The 21,144-nt window shown below is 45.1% G+C and overlaps 2 protein-coding genes across 2 annotated transcripts in view; one reads left to right on the top strand and one right to left on the bottom strand.

Annotated features, from left to right (window-relative positions):
* Window positions 1-21,144, top strand: part of mboat2a (membrane bound O-acyltransferase domain containing 2a) — an 80,490-nt gene that overhangs the window by 18,807 nt on the left and 40,539 nt on the right. The window contains exons 2-3 of the mRNA XM_080784480.1: window positions 10,977-11,122; window positions 17,656-17,733. Of these exons, the coding sequence (XP_080640606.1) occupies window positions 10,977-11,122; window positions 17,656-17,733 (224 nt within the window). The remainder of the gene's footprint in view (window positions 1-10,976; window positions 11,123-17,655; window positions 17,734-21,144) is intronic.
* On the bottom strand, window positions 6,744-8,198 carry LOC308329136 (trifunctional enzyme subunit beta, mitochondrial-like; the record flags this gene model as incomplete). The annotated part of the gene is made up of 1 exon (XM_080783342.1): window positions 6,744-8,198. One exon carries the CDS (start codon window positions 8,196-8,198, stop codon window positions 6,744-6,746), a length of 1,455 nt encoding a protein of 484 aa, XP_080639468.1.

Below are 21,144 nucleotides of genomic sequence, written 5' to 3'. Positions count from 1 at the left end.
GCTTGCTTTCATGATTCTTTAACCCATTCTGACCGGGCACCCATTTTGGTGTTAGCATCATGTTATGCTTTACCTATTGAAAAATAGCAGATCTACAAGCTCATATCGCGCCACCGAGTGGCGCGATACGAGCTTGTAGGTCTGCTATTTTTGAAAAATTCGAAGAACGACTGACATTTTTAGAATCTGATCTCAGGTCAGAATGGGTTCATCAGACCAGTGTGTGTCCAGTGGAAACCTCGTATGAATCTGATCTCAGGTCAGAATGGGTTAAAACAAATCAGCGGATGTAATAGGGCTCAAGTAGTGAAACTGGTTGCTTCTTTTGGATTTGTTTTCATAGACCTGGTCGCTTGTTTCACTCACAGAATCTGACAACACAGCACTTCACACCAAAACAGGAGACTGGAGTTGATTGATTGGTGTGTGTGTGTGTGTGTGTGTATGTATACATTTAAGAGTTGATATTGAGAATATGGTATCTAGTTCACACTACACCAGTAGTCAGCCCTGAAACATGACGAGCAGACTAGAAGTCCACTCTACAGTGGAGTACACTTCTCATCACTACATCATGGATAGCGTCGCACCCGACATCGGTAATCAGCCGGACATGTTTGGTTCTTCATCAACGGGTTTCCGACGCGTCGATAAGGCGATGTGGACGGCAAGCGACAGGAGCTTTTGCGTTAGCCGACCGTCGGGGCAGTGTGGAGTTGGCTTTAGTGTGGGGGAAAGAATCCCTGTGGAGGAGCTGTCTGCTTGATGCTTCAGAGCACAAGGAGCCGCATCTATTCACACCTAATATTGACAAGAAGACATGCCCTGGGCTACAAATTAAATGACACTTTATGTAGTTCAACACGGAGACTTTGAATAAATCAAATCACTTATGTCACCCTCCTCTAATGCAATTAGCTCTCAAACTGCCAGCATCGTTCAAACGAAGCAGGTATACCCAGCACAAGGTTGTGTGAGATGCCCCAGGTCTATGCGTTTTTGAGTGGTGCAACCACTCCTAGAACCAGCAATGTCCGTCCGTCCGTCCCTATGTAGGTTTAGGGTACCAACAGGGGGTGCTGTTGCACCACTCACTTCAGACCGGTCTGGTTTTCTTTAACCAAGCTATATACAGTATAATATACTGTATATAGCTTGGTTAAAGAAAATCGTAACAACGTCATATAATTATATGAGTGTTACGATTCCTCTAACTAAGCTAAGCTCACAATATGATGAAATCTTTGGTTCTGGGGTTAGGGTCCCTGACTCCCTGGCACAGAATATTGTGAGATGGGGGGTCCGTGGCCAAATGCATAATTTCGGCGGTCCTTGACATGAAAAGGTGTGATCACTGATATAGCAGCATATGTGTTTAGCAACACTAGAGTGGTGCCCAGTGGGCACCGGCCTACTTCGCGACGGACTGTATCAAATATGAATGACTGACTATCTTAAATGATACAGACAGACAGACAGACCTCCCCAACAATATCGCTGAGACTGTTTGTCTTATTTGTGGACCATTTAAGATGACCCCATGTTATGTTATTCTCCATAGAGGAACACCTCTGTGTGAACCAGGGGATGAGCGATTGTGTCCTATACTAATAGTATAACGCTTTACAAACGCATCGACCAGCACTGGACCTATACCTTTTATTTATTATTATTATTATCATCGTCTATATTATTTATATTAGCGCTTGTTGTGCCGTTTCAGCGTTGCCTGTCATCATGCTGCGGATTAATTTTCTAATCTCTCCGCTCGTGCTGTCATCCTGTCGAACGGGGAGGCGGGTGGGCGCGGGGGGGGGGGATTGCACAGCGACTGGTATGAGAATTAGTCACTCGCTGTTTGGAACGATGCAAGTTGGAAATGCATGCCCCACCCAGTTATTATGTCTTTTATGCCCATATATGGACTTCTTCATCAGGCATGCCCAAATGTGGAGTCTATGCAGATGTCAGAACAGGCCAGCTCCATATATGGAGATCTGGGGGTGATCAAGTGCAGAGCCCGGGCAAGGGCCCGGTGCAGAGCACGGGCAGAGGCCTTTTGTGACGGTTCTAGACAACCACAGGTCCGAACGACTCCAGGTCCACACCAGGCACTGCACTCCCTGTGGGGGTGTGGAACACGTGTGTCGAATTTGAGTCGGTGGGGTGAACGCTTCTCAAGTTACGTGGATTACAGACGTACACACGTACATGTACTTGGTGTGCTTGTGTGTACAGTACTCATGCATTGTGTTACTGTAGCCTGTTTGTGCACATGCACGCACCATGCACTATTTGTGTTGTCGCGATCAATAAAAATGACAACAGCCTTGATTACTTTCTGTTCAGATGTGGCCTGGTTTTTTAATGGACTGTTTTCTCTGTGCCAGTCAGTCAGGACCGCTCCAGGGCAGTTAGATCTCAGATAAACCTGCCAGTAATCAACAAGTCCAGTTACAAAAAGCAAGCTATTTCACAGTTGAACAGAATGATTTCCACGCATCTCATCAATGCCAAAGGATTCTCTTTGAAAAAAAATAGGCCTCTGCTACGATTTTCAACAGCTATCTTCTTGCTGATGCAATATATAATTATAATATTATTATTGCGACTGTATAGGTCGCAGTTTACGATGAAAACCTGCATTTCCAGTCGGTCACGTCTCTCTCCATATGGTCACGCCTCCATATATGGTCATGCCGGCTCATGACATCATGCCTCCATATATGGTCAGTTTGGTCACACCTCATGACACGTCACGTCACATATTGCCATATGAAGATCACGACACTGATCTCATCAAACTACTTTTTCAAGTACTTTTTGGCCAAAAGGGGATTTTGTTTCCACCGGGAAAAAAATACTTTTAGTTACTCCACTGCGCCTTCTACCGATATTACCCAGAGAATTGCCTCATACAGAATATTTTCCTCCGGTGAAAAAAAAATCCCTTTCTGGCCAAAAAGTACCATTTTATACGTGTGGTGGGGGGCTCAGATCGAGTGCTCCCACTAAGGAAAGTAGGCTTTCTAATGACACAACCCGCCTTTGTTTTGGTGAGTAGCATTTGGTGAGTCTGCATTCATGCGAGCGGCGGAAGTCGAGAGTAACATAGCTCTAAATGCAACGCATTAGAGCTATGGACCAGAGCATTAGAGCTATGGACCAGAGCTACACGCGACCTCACATATCGCCCTCAGGGTGCCTTACTGGTGATTGCGAACGCAGTGAGCACTTACTATGAGACCTAGCAGATCCTGTCTGTCTGTCTGTGTGTCTGTCTGTCTGTCCCGCTATCCAAATATGGAGTGTGTTGCATCAGCAATCACTCAGCTCCATATATGGGCACAAAAGGGGCCAGGTCCACTCAGCTCCATATATGGGCACAAAAGGGGCCAGGTCCACATATACAGTAACAGCGGGACAGACACACAGACAGACAGACATGATCTGCAGGGTCTCAGCTGCGTTCGCTTCCCGCGTTTGCGCGTCTTACTGGTATTAATGAGTGTATTTGTAGTCGAGAAGTGATAAAAGAGATTTTGATGGTATGGCCAATAAATAAATAAAGTGGTGTTTTCAGTAAACTAAAGTTCATTTTCACATTCAACATTGCATCAGCTACCTCTGAGTTCAACTTTTCAAAGTTTATCATAATAATAATAAGTTGTACCACAGTACTGTACAGTATATAACTCTGAATAAACAAAGGAACTACTTCCAACATGTTGATCAATTTCATATTCTGCTATAAACAGTCCGCAACTGAAATTCACTGCAATCATCAAAGTAAATGGGTCAATGAGATGAATACAAAATGAAAATGTTCTGTGGAGGATGCTGTTAGACCCAACATACATTTTTCATGCAGCTCTTGCCACTGTTTTGGTGCCAATCTATTCTAGTCTCCAATTTTGTAAAGTAAGTTTAACCTTTTTTTCATAATACATAAAGGGACATTAGTCAACAGTCTTTCTATTCTGTGTCTGGTTAAACGCTTAGTTCAAAAAAGCCAATTCACCATACACATTTTGTCCAGTCATAGCCAGATGGTAATGATTTAGCTTAATGCATGAGCTCACAGCTCTGCTACTGCCAAACATGGGCTCCTGCCTTGAACAATACCGTTCGCCTATCACACCCTCCCAGAAGGTTACCAGGAATTCTTTCCCTACAAAGCTGTATGCGGGAATGTGCAATATCTAGGGAGGGGCTGGTTTCAATCTGTTAACACTCAGCCTTCATTCCAAACAAAAGAGATAGGTCCAGATGACCCAACCCTGCAGTCTTCCACTTGTAATAAGTAGCTAGATACTTTCATACTGTAGTACATGTTTTGTTTTCTCTGGTTGTATGCACTGACTGAACAACTTCACGGTAATCCTCCCGACAAGATGTTTTCTGACAACAGTGGATATGTGCAGTCAAAGCAGTAACAATGTCACGTCACCAAAATGTGAATGAAGTATGCTAAAGCTGGCGAACACCAAATATGGTCATAATAATCGGGTGAGCATTTTATAGATGAAAGGAAGTGACTTGTCACTTTATATGGGAGGTATGTTCCTGCTCCTGAAGAGATAAGAAGATAAGATAAGAGCTTTATTGATCCTGCTGGGGAAATTCATGCTAAAGACGGCACAACTGTTAAAACCAGATTACAGGGCAAGGGGAAAAGTACCGTAGATAGATGCAGCATGATGGAGAGAGACTTACTGTACTTCTGCTAGGACCCTCCAATTAAGAAATGATTGTAGGCTATTGTTTTACATGGTGTCCTTCAACCATGTAATGTTGTCTCTGTTGGATTCATCTGTGTGCAATATCCAGCCAGCCAGCCACAACATCAAGTCAGTCAGTTGACCTGACATTAGTTTGTAGACTCCACACAGTCCTCCACAGTGCAGCTTACAGAACTCAAAGTGTGAAATGACATCCAGAGCTGTGGGTCATGTAAACACTATTTTGAAATGGTGTTTGCAGGTAAGGGGGGGGGGGGGGGGGGGGAAGCAGAGGAGGCCTCCTACATTCCCTAATGTCCCAAAGCCAGCGAGGACAAAGAGGCTTTACACTTATTTAGCAGAAAACAATTTGAAGCGTGACTTTCTTTTTGATTACCATACAGTATGGCTACGTCCTTTAGTCCATGGTGTAATGGTGTATTGACACAATCGTATCCTTTCCATCTGATGGGTTTAATGTAACTTTACCAGCCTATCTGGTGGCTGCTGTAGCTCAGGAGGTACAGTAGAGTGGTCGTTTTGAGAGATGGAAGTTTCCTGGTTAGATCCCTGGCTTCGTAGCGTGCTCTACGTGTGTGCAAGGTGCAAGTTGGCTCCTCGACAGATCTTATTATATTTACAATTGTTTACAATACAAATACATAATAATCCAAAATTACAGTACATTGTAGGCCCACTATTTATAGACATTTACAGTATATACAAATTGTGGAATGGGAGGCAGGGCAGCTATAGGCCACGTCACTCTGACATTACCTTAAACAAACCCGATACGCCCATATAGGCATGTGGTGTAAACGGATAGTTGTGGTTTCTCAGATTGATGTCTCCACACATTTACACCCATTGTTCACATGATCTGTGTGTGTGTGTGTGTGTGTGTGTGTGTGTGCGCGTGCGTGTATGTATACAAAGACACCTGGCCATTGCGCACTCTGTGCTACAAAACCCTGGGTTGAGTTTACAAATAATTTCACTGATTGTAAAATACATGTTTTTCGATGATTTAAACGTGTACACTTTCAGACCACGTGGCATCACACAGGCTTGTTGGGGTCTTAAATGCTTATGTCTGCAGGTGCATTGGATGCATTGCATTCTGGCTATGTGATATTTATTTATTCTGATCTGCTAATCAGTGTTGATGATGGTCTGAGGACCATAATGTCCCTCCCCTCTGTGTCACTTTATTGTCACTTTTTGCAGCTTTGGAAGTAAAGACTATTTTTGAGGGGCTCCCCTCCAATGGATGGCTTTTGAATAAGTAAATTCTATGGACTTTTTTTTTATGTTTGTTTAGACTCAGCACTTCGTTTGCCAGCCAAGTATAGATTTTGAGGATATTACAATGTTTAGAACACTTATGACTTAAATTGTTTGCCAGCCAAGTCTATGGACTTTAATGTTTGTTTAGGGCACTAAATGACGACCTAAGACGTGTGGCCAATATAAATACATTTGACATGAGTGATTTGTGAGGGGCCTCCTATATTCAGTTATAGTGTAGATTCTCGTCTTGTAACACAAACATTCAATTCCCATTGACAATGAATGGAGAGTTTTACATCATATGTGGACGAGCAAATCGGCTATTTTCGTCCTACACAAAGATTCAATTCCCATTGACAATGAATGGAGAATAATGAGGAACGATGCTAAGAACGCCCCTCACTTCACAGAGCCTCAGTTTCCATCGCTCAGTATGCGAGTCCCTTCTTTTTGAGGGGCGCTAAAAGTCTGGCTTTCAAACATGACGTCATGTGGCAGGCAAGTCTATGGACTTTTAATGCCCCCCAAAAATGCAGTATTGCCCCCGTGACGTCATGTGGCAGCCACACTGGGTGTTTATTTTGTTGTTTTTGAGGGGCGCTAGCCCCCCCTATGCTCAGCTTTGTGTGTCTGTCTACCACATTTGTGATGATTTGATTGGCTGAGCATGGAATATGATGTATGACGATAAGAGTGTGATTTTCTTTTTTTTTTTTAAGAACTAACCATATGTTAATTATACTGAGGGAAGGCCTCGATCAGCATGGCATGGCCCTGCCCTCCTGCGGCGCACGCTGCCACCAGGCCATACTGCCCGCCTTCCGCCTGCAGCCGCTCAGCCACGGTGGTGACCAGCCGGCAGCCTGTGGCCCCGAACGGGTGACCCAGGGACAGGGACCCTCCCCACAGGTTGAACCTCTCCATGGGCGGAGAGCCCAGCTTAGACCTCCTGCCCATGTACGTCTGGGCGAACCAGTCCGAGTCCATGGCCTTGAGGTTGGCCAGGATCTGCGCCGCGAACGCCTCGTGGAACTCGAAGACGTCGATGTCGGCCACGGTCAGCCCGGCACGCTCCAGCAGCGTGGACGTGGCGTAGGCGGGCCCCAGCAGCAGCTGGTCCCCGGGGTCCTGGGCCACGAACACAAAGTCTCTGAGGTAGGCCAAGGGCCGGTAGCCCATGGCCAGCGCCTTCTCCTCGGACATGACCAGCACGGCCGAGGCGCCGTCGCTCAGGAAGGAGGAGTTGGCGGCGGTCACCGTGCCGTGGGGTTTGACGAAGGCCGGCTTCAGCTTGGCCATCTGCTCCAAGGAGGTCGGCCGGACGCCGTTGTCCCGGGAGACCGTGTGGTCGCTGCCCGGCACCTGGAAGGACATGACGTCCCGCAGCAGCCCGGCATCCTGGGCCTCCTTGGCGAAGCAGTGCGAGCGCAGGGCGAAGTCGTCCTGCTCGCCCCGCGACACGGCGAACGCGGCGGCCAGGCGGTCGGCGCTGTGGCCCATGATCTCCCCCGTGGAGAACTCGGCCACGGCGGGCAGCTCCGGCGACAGGTGTGTCGGGCGGATGCCGGCGATCAGGCTGAGCCTCTGGCCCGGCGTCTTGGCCCGGCTGAGCGACAGCATGGTCCTCCGCATGGCGCGGCTGTGGCGGATGGGCACGTCGGACATGAACTCCACGCCGCCCGCCACCACGGCGTCGCACTGGCCCGTCGCAACCAGCCCGACGGCCGTGGCAACGGCCATGTTGGACGAGATGCAGGCCATGGTGACGGTGTGCGCCGGGGTCCTGTCGGACAGGCCGGCTCCCAGCGCCGCCTCCCTCGCCACGTTGCTGGTCTTCACCTCCTGGATGACCGTCCCGTAGACCACGTGGTCCACGGTGTCCCGGGGCAGGCCGGTCCTCTGCAGCAGACCCTGCAGAGACACTCTGGCCAGGTCGTGAGGCATCAAGTCGGCGTACGCCGTTCCGGACAGCAGGAAGGGCGTGCGGACGCCTTCCACCAGGACGACATTCCTCACCCCGGGCCGCGCCAGCGTCTTCTTGCTCTTGTCGGGCCGCGCCAGCGTCTTCCTGCTCAGGTCGGCTGCGTGAATCCGAGGCTGGAAGCGTGTGCTGACGGGGCCGGTTGACAGGCTGGCCGTTCCGCTGCTGCCGTTACGCCGCAACACTTTCAGCAGCATAGAAGCCATTTGACCCTTTTCTTTAAGTCTACATCAACGCTGCTTCCATTTAAATAGTTATTTTTAATAAGACTGAATTATTGTTGTTTTTAAATGAAACTGCCCCAAATTTGGTGTGCTGGTGTCAAGAGATGCATCATAGATGGCTGACGTCACAGGCTGGGTCTCATGAAGTCAGAGACCCACAGCAGCACTGTTCTGTTCCCATGTGGACCACGTGATTAGCGAACGGGCCTGTCTGTCTGTTTCTCTGACTGTCTGTCTCTTCAGAGGTCCAGACCGTCTGTCTGTTTCTCTGACTGTCTGTCTCTTCAGAGGTCCAAACCACTGGACCGATGTTGTTTTTCACACGTTGCATGTTCACATGCGTGGTTTACAATGACGAATAGCGTGGGGGCGGGGGTCTGATTGGCGCATTGGCCATCCCCTCTTAGATGTCTGTTCTTATTACACACAGATGAAATGACACAACAAGCTCTGACACACACACACACACACACACACACACACACCGGCCCATTGGATAACTATGCTCTCCAGAAAAGCTCCTGACCGTGGCTTGTACGGAGCAGTCATTTAAAGCTTAACCGCCTGGAATCAAACCATTATATGGGTGATGGGTTTTGAAATCCTAACTGACACTGACATACTGTACATACTGTACATTGGCTTTGCAGTCTGCAGCTCTGGTCTGGTCTCCGGAAACGGTCTGTGCTCCAATCGATAAAAATAGTAAATGCACCCTTAAGTCCTTCTAAAGCAATTAAGCCTACTCTATATAATCCTATACACTGGACTCTTTTGGAAAAAATGAACGCAAATGGATACAAATGGCTGCTTCAGACCCACCTAGGCTGCTAATGCAGGCCGACAGGCTGTCGAGGGTTTGTTTCCAGATCCCAACGACCTTTTCATTTGTGTCACTCTCACTCACCCATCTCTCACCCCATTTCCTGTCAGTCTACTGTCGTATAAAAATGTCTTCTACATCCTGACAGTTTTCTGAAAAACCTATGTTTCTATGTCAGTCGTTCTTCGATTTAAAAAAAATAGCAGACCTACAAGCTCGTAGCGCGCCACTCGGTGGCGCGCTACGAGCTTGTAGATCTGCTATTTTTCAATAGCTAAAACATAGCGTAATGCCAACACCAAAACTGGGTTCCCGCCCAAAATGGGCTAGACGGGCTCTAGGGCAGGACCTGCGCACTGACCAGTGAATGGAAACCAGGCTATCCGCAGCCAAGATACGCAAAGTTCCATTCAAAAGATCAGAAGGAGAGGGTAGGGTAGGGTTGCACTGCAGTCTCACATTATGGACTGAGCATACAGTACTGGTCATCAAAAAGGAGCCACGCTTCCTGTTTTAACCCATTCTGACCTGAGATCAGATTCATACGAGGTTTCCACTGGACACACACTGGTCTGATTTAACCCATTCTGACCTGAGATCAGATTCTAGAAAAATGTCAGTCGTTCTTCGATTTTTCAAAAATAGCAGACCTACAAGCTCGTAGCGCGCCACTCGGTGGCGCGCTATGAGCTTGTAGATCTGCTATTTTTCAATAGCTAAAGCATAACATGATGCCAACACCAAAACGAGTTCCCGTTCAGAATGGGTTAATAGGGCGAGTCTATTGCCTGGATTAAAGACTCTTTGTCCCCACATTGGCTTGTTTAGACCATTAGGGGAAACAACTGACACTAACCCAGCTATTCCTAGTCCCATCTGACTAAAATGTTTCAACCCAAAAGTGAGCTCTTCTGTAACTTTACAGTAACTTTACAGTAATATAATTAATGTCAGCTGCTGTGTGTGAGAGAGAGGGAGAGCTGTGTGGTAACAATGGTTTCAGATGATAGAGAGCCCACACCCAGTATCAGGAAAACACTCGATGTCAGGCACACTTGTGTGTAATCTTGGATTTTAATGATTCACAGAGCGGGGAAGAGAGTTGACATGTCTTTTCAATCAGTTTTACAATGCCATGGCTTCTTAATTGGTGAAATATGAGATATACTGTACAGTAGGTGAGAGGTGGCATGTACAGTAACTACTGTGTGTGCACATGTTTTTGTAATCCACAGTAATACTGTAATGAAATACTTCACTTTGACAGTGTGTGATGCATATCACATATTGCACACACCTCATGCAACAGGACCCCATGCAGACCATCATCAACGGGCAATGAAACCTAGCTAGGATGATTTTGTATCTTGTTTTCAGGTTAATTTCTTTGCATTCATATAGGCTGCATAAGACTGACCTTATACTACACTGTCATGTAAGCACGGTCCACAGCTGCAGCTAATACAGATGCTAGTAATTGGTGTGTTGACCCAGGTAGGATGCGTCAGACTTCGGTGCTTTATTTACCCACCCACTAAAATCCACATCATGTAATTTCATGTGCTTGTTCTAACCCAGGCTCTCAGGGAGGAAATATACGACCTGTCTATCAGTCTCATAATAATAATATAGGGGCTGTGATGACTGGCTTGGACGTTCTTTGTCTTTGCGTCCTCTCTTGATGCCGTTATAAACAGAATTTCGTTGTATGTTTCATACAGTGACAATAAAGATCTTATCTATCTTATCTTTTGCAACACTTCCTCTCTTGTCACCAGAAGAAGGGACATTCAGTTTGCGGCTTCACCCATATAGCTTCCGTTCAGCTACGACCGCCCGGGCCACATGATGGCAGTAAATGGCGCTGTCTGTCCCTGTGTACAAATGTACTGACATAATCTGACCTTTTTTTTCTGACGGTGTTGTTTGTGTTCCAGGTGAACTTTGTGGTGTGCCAGCTGTTTGCCCTGCTGACGGCAGTGTGGTTCCGTCTCTACCTGCACCCCAGTAAGACCAGTCCCTTCATCAGACATGTGGTGGCCACTCTGCTGGGCTTCTACCTGGCGCTCTTCTGCTTCGGCTGGTGAGTTCTGGCTCCTCCCTTTGCTCTGTCGCTCCCTCTGAGTCTGGCCTTCATAGTCTATAGGGCTTCAACCATCATCTTTTCTTTTTACATCCAATTAATTTATTTTAATAGTGTACGAAAATGTCAAATCTACAAGCTCGCAGTGTGCCACGATGCGACTAGTCGTGATGTGTTGAATTTGTAGTTGGCCGTTTAACATTCCCCGTCCCCAAAATGTGATTATTTTTAGTCTTTAATTGTTTCAATCGATTAGTTCTGTTGCACTTCTACTCTGATCCCTAGGTTCTTCCATCTTCCTACACTGTAATATCCTGAGTTTTAAACAATTAGAAAAGACTGACATCAGTCGTGGTGACTGAGAACTTTAATCTATAGCGACTTCATAGACTGGCCTCTAAGTATACTCTAATAACAGACACTGTACTAACACTGTACTATAACAAGTACTCTAGAGACTGGATTTTATGTTAATTCTTCCTTTAACTCAGATTACAAAGAGCATTTATTACAATTGATAGAGTTGTTTAGTTCGGACACTGTTAACACACCAAACGCCCAGGGTTATTTAATCCATTAAATCAGAGCGCCCAGCGATGCGATCGGTTTGATATCAATAAATCTCCGTTCTTTTTTATCAATCTCTATCCTGAGCGCTGGGCGTTGCTAATTGATTGAACAGGGAACTCCATCCTTGCCGCTCGGGGTGTTAAAAGAGAAAGAATACATAAAATAAACAATAAATTTAAAATAATATAATAATAAAAATACCTGTAGCATTAGCGTGCTCAATCGTGTATAGGATGAAATGGGTCAAACTAGCAACGTTCTATTGCTTAAATTGTACATTTTGAGTTGATGATCAGAAGCACTGTCCACACTGGCAAGTTTCGGAAACAAGCTACGTTTACTTTTGATCCTATAGATTACTGAAGCCTACACTGTATGCATTTGTGTTCATCTTGGTTTCTGTAAGTCGCTCTGGAATCTGGATATACATTTAGCTAAATGCCTAAATTGTAAATTGAAGCGTTCTGTTGACCCAAATGCTCAGGGTGTACACTTTAGCGTGACTGGCGTCCGGTCGAAAGTTGTATAGGAAGCGCCGAAAGCCGACTGAGCTTGTTTGAACCGTCGGATAGCAGTAGGCTAGAGGAGAGAGGACTCGGAGTCCTTTAGAATATAGAGGTATGTAAAGTCCAGCTGAAGTGAAGATATTCTAATAAGGGTTTCACTTTTTTTGGATGGTGTGAAGAGTTGTAGCAGTAACATTTTCACACTTTTCTTTAACCGTCAATCTGTAGTCGTTTGGTTGATGCGGGGACAGCTTTAAACCAAATGCTCTCGGATATTTCAAGCTGCAATTTCTTCAACCGGTTGGCTGAACGTAGAACATAGGTGTAGTACAATGATATTACTTAAACAATCCTTTGTTCCTTTCACGCCGTTTCACAAATCACAGATTGGGACTTGGGCCTAACAAATATTCCAGCCGAGATTTGTTTTTGCTTTAATAAGTGCGCCAGCAGTGTAATAGGGGAAGTTCAGAGAAAATAAAACATTATTGTAACACGTACTGTGGGCTGTATTTGAGCCACACCTTCAAGTCATGCCGCACAGATGCTGCTGTTTTATGCTAGTTATATTTCATTTATTTATTTTATAAATCTTTGAGAAATAAGCGCATTGAAGCGAGCTGTATTCTACACGGCAACAGCACACGCACGCACACACCTTTACTCAGCACTAGCCACGTTGTACTATTGTACCAAAAGAAAATAATGCTGCTACTTATTCATCCTGTGGATGACTTATTACTTGGCCTATTATTACTTGCACATTCATTTTCCCATTATTGTATTACATTTGTTTTATTACAGTATGTGTCTGTGCCTTGTAATGCTCCCCAGACCCGCAGTTTAACTTGCAATTGCAGTAGTTAAATAATTAGGAGTTTTTCTTTTGTATCCTTTGTCCTTAATCTTTTGTTGTTTTGTTATGTATTTGTATACTATTTGCCCACAATGTAGTATGATAGAAACTGTATTTTGATCCTCTGTGTCCTCTATATACTGTACGTATGTCAGAATTGAAGTTGAGTTCTCCTTGAAAGATATAACTACTTGAGTCCTACAGTATGTATTTAGTTGTGTGGCAAGAATAGCAAGAATAGCCAAGCTCACAACCTTGTAGATGTGCTATTTTTTAAAGAATATAAATCAATTAACATGTGCCCCAAAAAAAGGAACGCAAAGGGTTGATGTGGTTGGCGCCTAATATAATATATCCAGTGAAGAAATTTGTATACAGTGTATTTCTGTCTTTGATGGACTTTCTGACCTATTTTAGTCTCTACCTATGCTGGTCTCCCTCTGTCTCACATGCGTCCAACTCTATTGTCTTGTCTTTTATAGTTCTCTCCACCTCTGCTCCTCCCCACCATCCATCTCCCAGTACCAACGCCCCCTCTCTCTCCCTCCTTTCCTCACCTCTCCCTCGCCCTGTCATCTTCTACCTTAACCTCACTCATCCTTGCCAAGGTAAATGGATCAATAGTGGAGGGTAATTGATATCCAACTAGAAAGCTATTGCTCTGTAATAGACAACTTGCTATAATACGTCTGGCAGAATGCCTCCATAAGTGCCTCTCACCGTGTGTGTGTGTGTGTGTGTGTGTGTGTGTGTGTGTGTGTGTGTGTGTGTGTGTGTGTGTACAATTCAATTCAAAGGGCTTTATTGGCATGAGAAAACATACTTTTACATTGCCTAAGCACAATACTGTGTTTACACATAGAGTGTGTGTGTGTGTGCCAGCCAGTCAACCAACTAGTGGGGAAATGCTACCTGGCCGGATCAGAGGCCGATCTATCTGATCTCCATCGGCTTCAGTTGGCTGCGGACAGATCAAAGTCTTTGTTGTGGCTGGCGATAGCGATGTTGTCATTCTTACAATGGTGTCACAACGTGTATAGCATTTTACTGTACAGTGGAGAGTGGCTGCTCAGAGCACACGGTTGGAACTTCATTTAGCCAACCGGACATGGTGCTAATCAGTCTAAGGCAAAGCCCATTCTCCTAATGAGAAACACTATTTATCCCCTCCATTTTACCAAGGCATGTAAACCTCTTTGTTTAATTGGACTTCAGAATCGATATGCAAACTTTTATGTCCACACAAGTGGCCCAGTGGATTTAATCTCCTACAGTAAGTTCCACAGTATGATGAGCCCATATAAATACTTGGAGCAGACAACGTCTCACAGTGCCAGCATATGGTCATATTTATTGTACTTGGCTGGTCTTGGCCTGGGTGTTTTCTTTTTCTTTTTTCTTTTTACACCATACCCTGCTATGTAAATGATACAGCAATTGTAGGAATACAAAGCTAAGATTATCGGTTAAATTAGAGATTGAGCGTGATGATCATTATGCTGCATTAGGTAATGTCAGGGAAGCACTACACGTACTGTATAATATACAATATAGATAAGTATATTGAGCCAAAAGGAATTGTCAGTCAGAAGTTGCATAACGGTCACTTGGTTTTCATGCAGCGCTGCATGATGTGCAAGGCTATACAGTAAATGCAAGCATGGATATATGTATACAACGCATACTGTATGCACGCCTTCATGTATATTGTTGTGTACGGGTTACACACGTGCACCGGCTGCAGCCTTCGGGGGGCGCTCTAGCTAGCATTTAGGACGTTCCGTGTTATGCATACCGAGGCTTACACACACCGTAACAGACTTACACAGTGAAATCCTCTTCTTTTTTTTTATTATATATTTTCTTTTCCAGAGGCTTTACTGTGTATTTCTATGTATCTGTATCATCATCATCAGAGAGACCAGATGTTGTTTATCCCATTTTGACCTGAGATCAGATTCTAAAAATGTCTTCTACAACATCCTGACAGTTTTCTGAAAAAGCTATGTTTCTGTGTCAGTCGTTCTTCGATTTTTCAAAAATAGCAGACCTATACAAGCTCGTAGCGCGCCACTCGGTGGCGCGCTATGAGCTTGTAGATCTGCTATTTTTCAATAGCTAAAGCATAACATAATGCTAACACCGAAAGGGGTTCCCGCCCAAAATGGGTTATATATATATCTCTATATTCGGAGGTCATTTCAACTTCACCGCACAACATGCAAACAAACGGCACATTTCCATTTCCAGCTTCAAGGTCCTCTAGTCTACTGCGGCGGTTCCCCAACGTTTCGTTGACCGTCGTGACCCAAAAAGAGAAATTAGCAGGTCTACAAGCGCTACAGCGCATCGCGCCACATAGTGAGCTGAGCTTGTAGATCGGCTATTTTCACTATACTTCTTAAAAACGAGTCTTTTCTATGGATCCTTTTAATGGAATTTGAGATTTTTTATTTCATTCATGAAATTACTGAAAAGAAAAGCATTGAATTTGGTGGAAATTCTTTTTTTTAATGCTTTTTTTGAAACGTTTATTTGAAAATGTTTTCGAATTACAATAATAAAAAAGGAAATGTAGCAAACAAAAAATAAAGGGACCCATAAACATGTGTCTGCGACCCACAAATGGGTCCCGACCCACAATATAATTGGCAGTGCATGTTCCCGTCTCCTCCTGTCTAACACCTCTGCTCTCTCTCTGTATCTGTGTGTGTCTCTCCATCTCTCTCTCTCTCTCTCTCTCTCTCTCTCTCTCTCTCTCTCTCTCTCTCTCTCTCATTGTTGCATTATTAACACTTGAGCTGCCATTGGCTTGCCCGCCCCATATCCCCACTGTCCTCCTCCTTATAGCTCCCCTTGCCCACTTCTGCTTGCTTAACACGGTGTGGCATCTTCCCTCCTGGAGGGTTTGATGTCAGACCATCACACACTGGGCCCTCCTCAAAGACCCATCTGGAAGCTGCTTAGCCCTGCTGCACAATTGTGTGTGTGTGTGTGTGTGTGTGTGTGTGTGTGTGTGTGTGTGTGTGTGTGTGTGTGTGTGTGTGTGTGTGTGTGTGTGTGTGCGCTAGCGCGAGTCAGGACAGGTCATCTTATTGCTTGATCGTGTCACACCTCGGGGTGCAAATGCACGTGAAAACACACACACACACACACACACACACACACACACACGCGCGCACACACACACACACACACACACACACACACACACACACACACACACACACACACACACACACACACACACACACACACAGACAGACGCATACCTACGTAGGCCATGCTGTCAGTACTGGGTACGTGGAATCTCTAGAATAGTCAGAAGCCTTGTGATGGTGATGTGTCTGCGGGGGTGAGGGCAGGTCACACTGTATTCCCCGTGAGTGACAATGACACATTACTGATGGTAACAAACATCCCACATGACATGGCTGATCACATGACCCGGGGGGGGGGGTTCTGAAGCTCCTTCCTCCTAATCCTGCTTCCTCATGACATGATAAATGTGTGTGTGTGTGTGTGTGTGTGTGTGTGTGTGAGGTGTCTCATCTAAAACTTAATTCCACCATTTTGAGATATATGACCATTTCTGAGTTATGACAGCACTGCTGGTAAAACACCTGTGCCTGGTATGCAAGTGACACTTTTTATTAGCTTCATATTGACCATACATTGTTTATTTTATTAGCTTCATATTGACCATACATTGTTTATTTTCACAATCTGCTGTTAATTGTGGATTTAAAGGTTTTATTTATTTTATTTATTTAAGAAGAATGAGCATTACATAATTCTTCGTGAATTCAGTGTTTTGGAATGCAAAATGCAGCATATTTCAGCAACAAGACATTTCCAAATTGCTTCACACCAGAGCATTATAAGACACATTATAAAAAGGAAATTTGAATACAAATGCAACCTTTTATTTATACTCTTTCGTACGACACTGTTGCGCACCAACATTTTGAAGTACAAGCATGTCTCATTACGACACATTGGGAGCTCTTTGTTGTGAGCTGCAATTTTCTCTCTGCGCAACACCGTCATACGATACGAGTATAAATGATCAGGCTTAATGTGTCTGTTAGGTGTGTGTGTGTGTGTGTGTGTGTGTGTGTTAGGAACATACCTTTGCTGTCGGGTGGAAACCTTCTATGTCCAAAACTGTTAATGCTGTTGCGAGTACCAGACATTGTGGTACTGTATATGACGGGGATTAATTTTCCCCCGAAACCTAAAAAAGTTCAAATATGCAGATAAGAAGGTTTCTGCCCGGCGGCAAAGATAACGGAGTTCTACAGTGTTAACCCATTCTGACCTGAGATCAGATTCTAAAAATGTCTTCTATACATCCTGACAGTTTTCTGAAAAAAGCCATGTTTCTATGTCAGTCGCTCTTCGATTTTTCAAAAATAGCCAGACCTACAAGCTCGTAGAGCGCCACTCGGTGGCGCGCTATGAGCTTGTAGATCTGCTATTTTTCAATAGCTAAAGCATAGCATGATGCTATATAACACCAAAAGGGGTTCCCGCCCCAAAAATGGGTTTAAGCGACACGATGAGCCGCTAAAAGCCCCACATGTGTGTCCGTCCCACAGGTACGCCCTCCACTTCCTGGTGCAGAGCGGTCTCTCCTACAGCATCATGGTGTTCACCGGCCTGGAGCACATGCACAAGTAAGAGCTACACATGTACAGTAACCACTATACCGTTTAAAATGATTTCTTTCCTGAGACAGGTTTTGACAGGACAGACGGTGGCTATACCGTCATGTGCAACCCACACGTCATGTGCAACCCACACGTCCGCTCTCATGTTGGCGTCACACAATATTTCGCTGGTTCCTACAGGGTACACAGCGGAACCCTGAGTGGTAATTGAAATCTGTGAGTGTAAAATATAGACCGTATCGGTCAGGAGAAGGTCCGCACTCCGTCTCAATGCTCCAAAAAAAAAACGTGTATTAACTGAACGGTGAAAACATTTGGGCTTCTGCGGCCTTCGTCAGGTGTACTGAACAGCAGTTATATAAAGGTTCGGTTCCCGCTCGGGACGCTGTGTGGGTGCTCCTCCGCGTCCATCAGTGCCCATATACCCGAAGGCGGGGTTTGGCGAAAGGGCCTTCTTTCTGTGTGGAGTTTGCATGTTCTCGGGCACGGGGGCAGAGGCGGAAAGTTCTTATAACGGCAGGGGGTTCAAGCAGCCACGCCCCCTCCCCCCCCCCCCCTCCAGCGGTGGCTTTTCGAACAAAAGCCACCTTATTAGCATTTGAATGCGGCATGCGCGGCGGCCCAACACCTATCTTAATGTAACCCCTCGTAAAGGTATGTGACCACTGGGGAGGGGGAATTTCAGTGGACAGTCAGTGGGTGCATAATTTACTGCAGTGCATATAGATATATTTTGCCAAAATGCAGTGGGTTCAGTCGCGCCTTTGCCAAAATGCCAGGGGGTTCAATCGCGCCTCTGAACCCACGGAGTTTCCGCCACTGCACGGGGGCACTAGACCAGGATTACATGCAGTAATCCTGGTCTCTATACTGCCTCCCCCTGGCCAGCCGGGGCGCCTGGTGGAGGGGAAAGGAACTGGTTGGAATAACGTGTTCCTTCCACGTGCTACGTCCAACCAGGGAAACTCCCCCCCTGTCAGGTGTAAAGGAGCAACTTGGACACTCGGGCATGAAGGAAGCATGAGTTCAAGTCCGTTGCTCTCCCCTTGTCCCCCATATATGGGGTCTAGGTTGGTGGAGGGTGTGTAGAGCCCAGGATCACATTAGATGATTGACTCAGGGGTGAAAAATGTGTTACAAAACCGTGGGATAAAAATTATAAGAAAAAAGAAAAAAAAAGGGTAAAATGGACAGAGCTCACATCAGTCGATGAATGAAGACAGCTGGGGACGACGTAAATATAGACCCCATAAGGGTATGATGCCTGATTAATACGTGGTTATGTCATGCTACAAAGTAGACATCAGGCCACAGATTCTAAAAATGTCTTCTACATCCTGAGAGTTTTCTGACTTTCAACGAAGACGGGGGAGAAAACCTTTGGGTTGAGAACAGGTCTGCTCCAAAAAAGAAATGGTCTCAAACCAATATCATGCAATTCTTAAACCTTATACATGGGAACGTAAAATATACAACGCACAATATACATGCATCTATGGGACCAACAATAACTGCTAATACACATGGCAAAAAGTATACAGTAGTTCAACCAATATGATTAATTATGTAATACAGTCATGCTTGAAATATGTGGACCCTTTTTGCAAATCTTATTTGTTTTTTTAAAATGACATAAAAGTACTCAATTACTGAACCTGGCATTTTCCAAAGGTTACATTTTTGCCGGCACCGCTTTCATTTTGCATTTGATCTTTTCTGGCATTTCGTCCGTCCGTGCACTTGTGCAACACACACACTGGCAATCCTCAGCAGATCAAGCTGGCCACATCCTGGTGTACGTGAACCACAATATCCTTCCTCTTAACCCATTCTGACCTGAGATCAGATTCATACGAGGTTTCCACTGGACACACACTGGTCTGATTAACCCATTCTGACCTGAGAACAGATTCTAAAAATGTCAGTCGTTCTTCGATTTTTCAAAAATAGCAGACCTACAAGCTCGTAGCGCGCCACTCGGTGGCGCGCTATGAGCTTGTAGATCTGCTATTTTTCAATAGCTAAAGCATAACATGATGCTAACGCCAAAATGGGTTCCCGTTCAGAATGGGTTAACCCATTCTGATCTGAGATCAGATTCTAAAAATGTCTGTTTGAAAATGACAGTTTTCTGAAAAAGCTATGTTTCTATGTCAGTCGTTCAGACCTACAAGCTCGTAGCGCGCCACTCGGAGGCGCGCTATATGAGCTTGTAGATCTGCTATTTTTAAATGGCTAAAGCATAACATAATGGTAACGCCAAAAGGGGTTAAAGTTGTAGAAATCGAGGTCCGTCGCGCCAACGTTACCATCTGAGGACGGTGAGACGCCCGTCACACAGTCGCATAGTCAACTGCCATAGCTGCTGCACACGATACAGTACTGTAGAACTATGACGTGAATTAAATGGATTCAATGATTGATTGATTTATTAACGGTATGCAGAATAGGTACATTTCAAACCTTAGCGCGACTCAATACAAAAACTGTTACTGTGGATGATGAAGCATTTACGCTCGTTTACAACAGGGTCCACCGTTTATTTATTTATTCATCAGAACATTTAGAGTCGTGCAAATGTACGCTTCTAAAAAACAAAATTATCATATAAAGGAAGTAAAAAGGGAAAAGCATATATACAGTAAGGGGAAAAGGCAGTAGGGCGTACCACATTTTGGTGGCATAGGAGCTAGATGAATTTAGTCCCTTGTTTGTGCCGAATCTGGGTTGCACATGGTTTGTTGAACTCCCTCTGGTGTTGTGGGTGTGGACGTCATTGACATTAAGGACGTATGTGTAGACGGGTACATGGGTATCTTGGCGGAATGTCATGCGTTCACTGCATGTCATGCTTTCTAGCCTGCAGTATATTCAGTTCTATACGTGTTTAGCGGTTTCTGCGAATGTCTGTCGCTGATTTCCTGGGATTACCAGGGATATGTTTGTTTTAGTCTCAATAATGCTCACCGTGCCTTTGACAAGTGGCTTAATTTGCAATTTAACTGCTCAAAAACAAGGATAACTGAATGTTGTCTATAACTCAGCTGGTATATTGATATTTGGCTGAGACGCTGTCATGATGTAATTTTTGTGAGCTCTTTTACTGCCTCCCCACCACCACACTTCAAAAACGATTCCCTGGGTCCAGTAATCGCTTTGAGTGCACCATGTGAAAGATATAACCGAATCGAGGTCCCTGTCCTGCCGTCGGTGCACAGACTGATCGACCTAGGCCCGAGTAGTATGTAAGATTAGCTGCAGACTATAGTTTTGACATCGGAAGTGCTGAAAATCTACCAAGAATTACCCCATTTTGGGCGGGGAACCCTTTAAGTGTTTTAAACATTGTTATAATTTAGGTATTGAAAAATAGCAGATCCACAAGCACATAGTGCGCCACCGAGTGGCACGCTACGA

This window comes from Protomyctophum bolini (genome assembly GCF_963924005.1).
Source record: "Protomyctophum bolini genome assembly, chromosome: 15".
NCBI classification, from domain to species: domain Eukaryota; kingdom Metazoa; phylum Chordata; class Actinopteri; order Myctophiformes; family Myctophidae; genus Protomyctophum; species Protomyctophum bolini.
The sequence above is the reverse complement of the archived record's forward strand: the minus strand, read 5'-3'. Positions and strand labels throughout refer to the sequence as shown.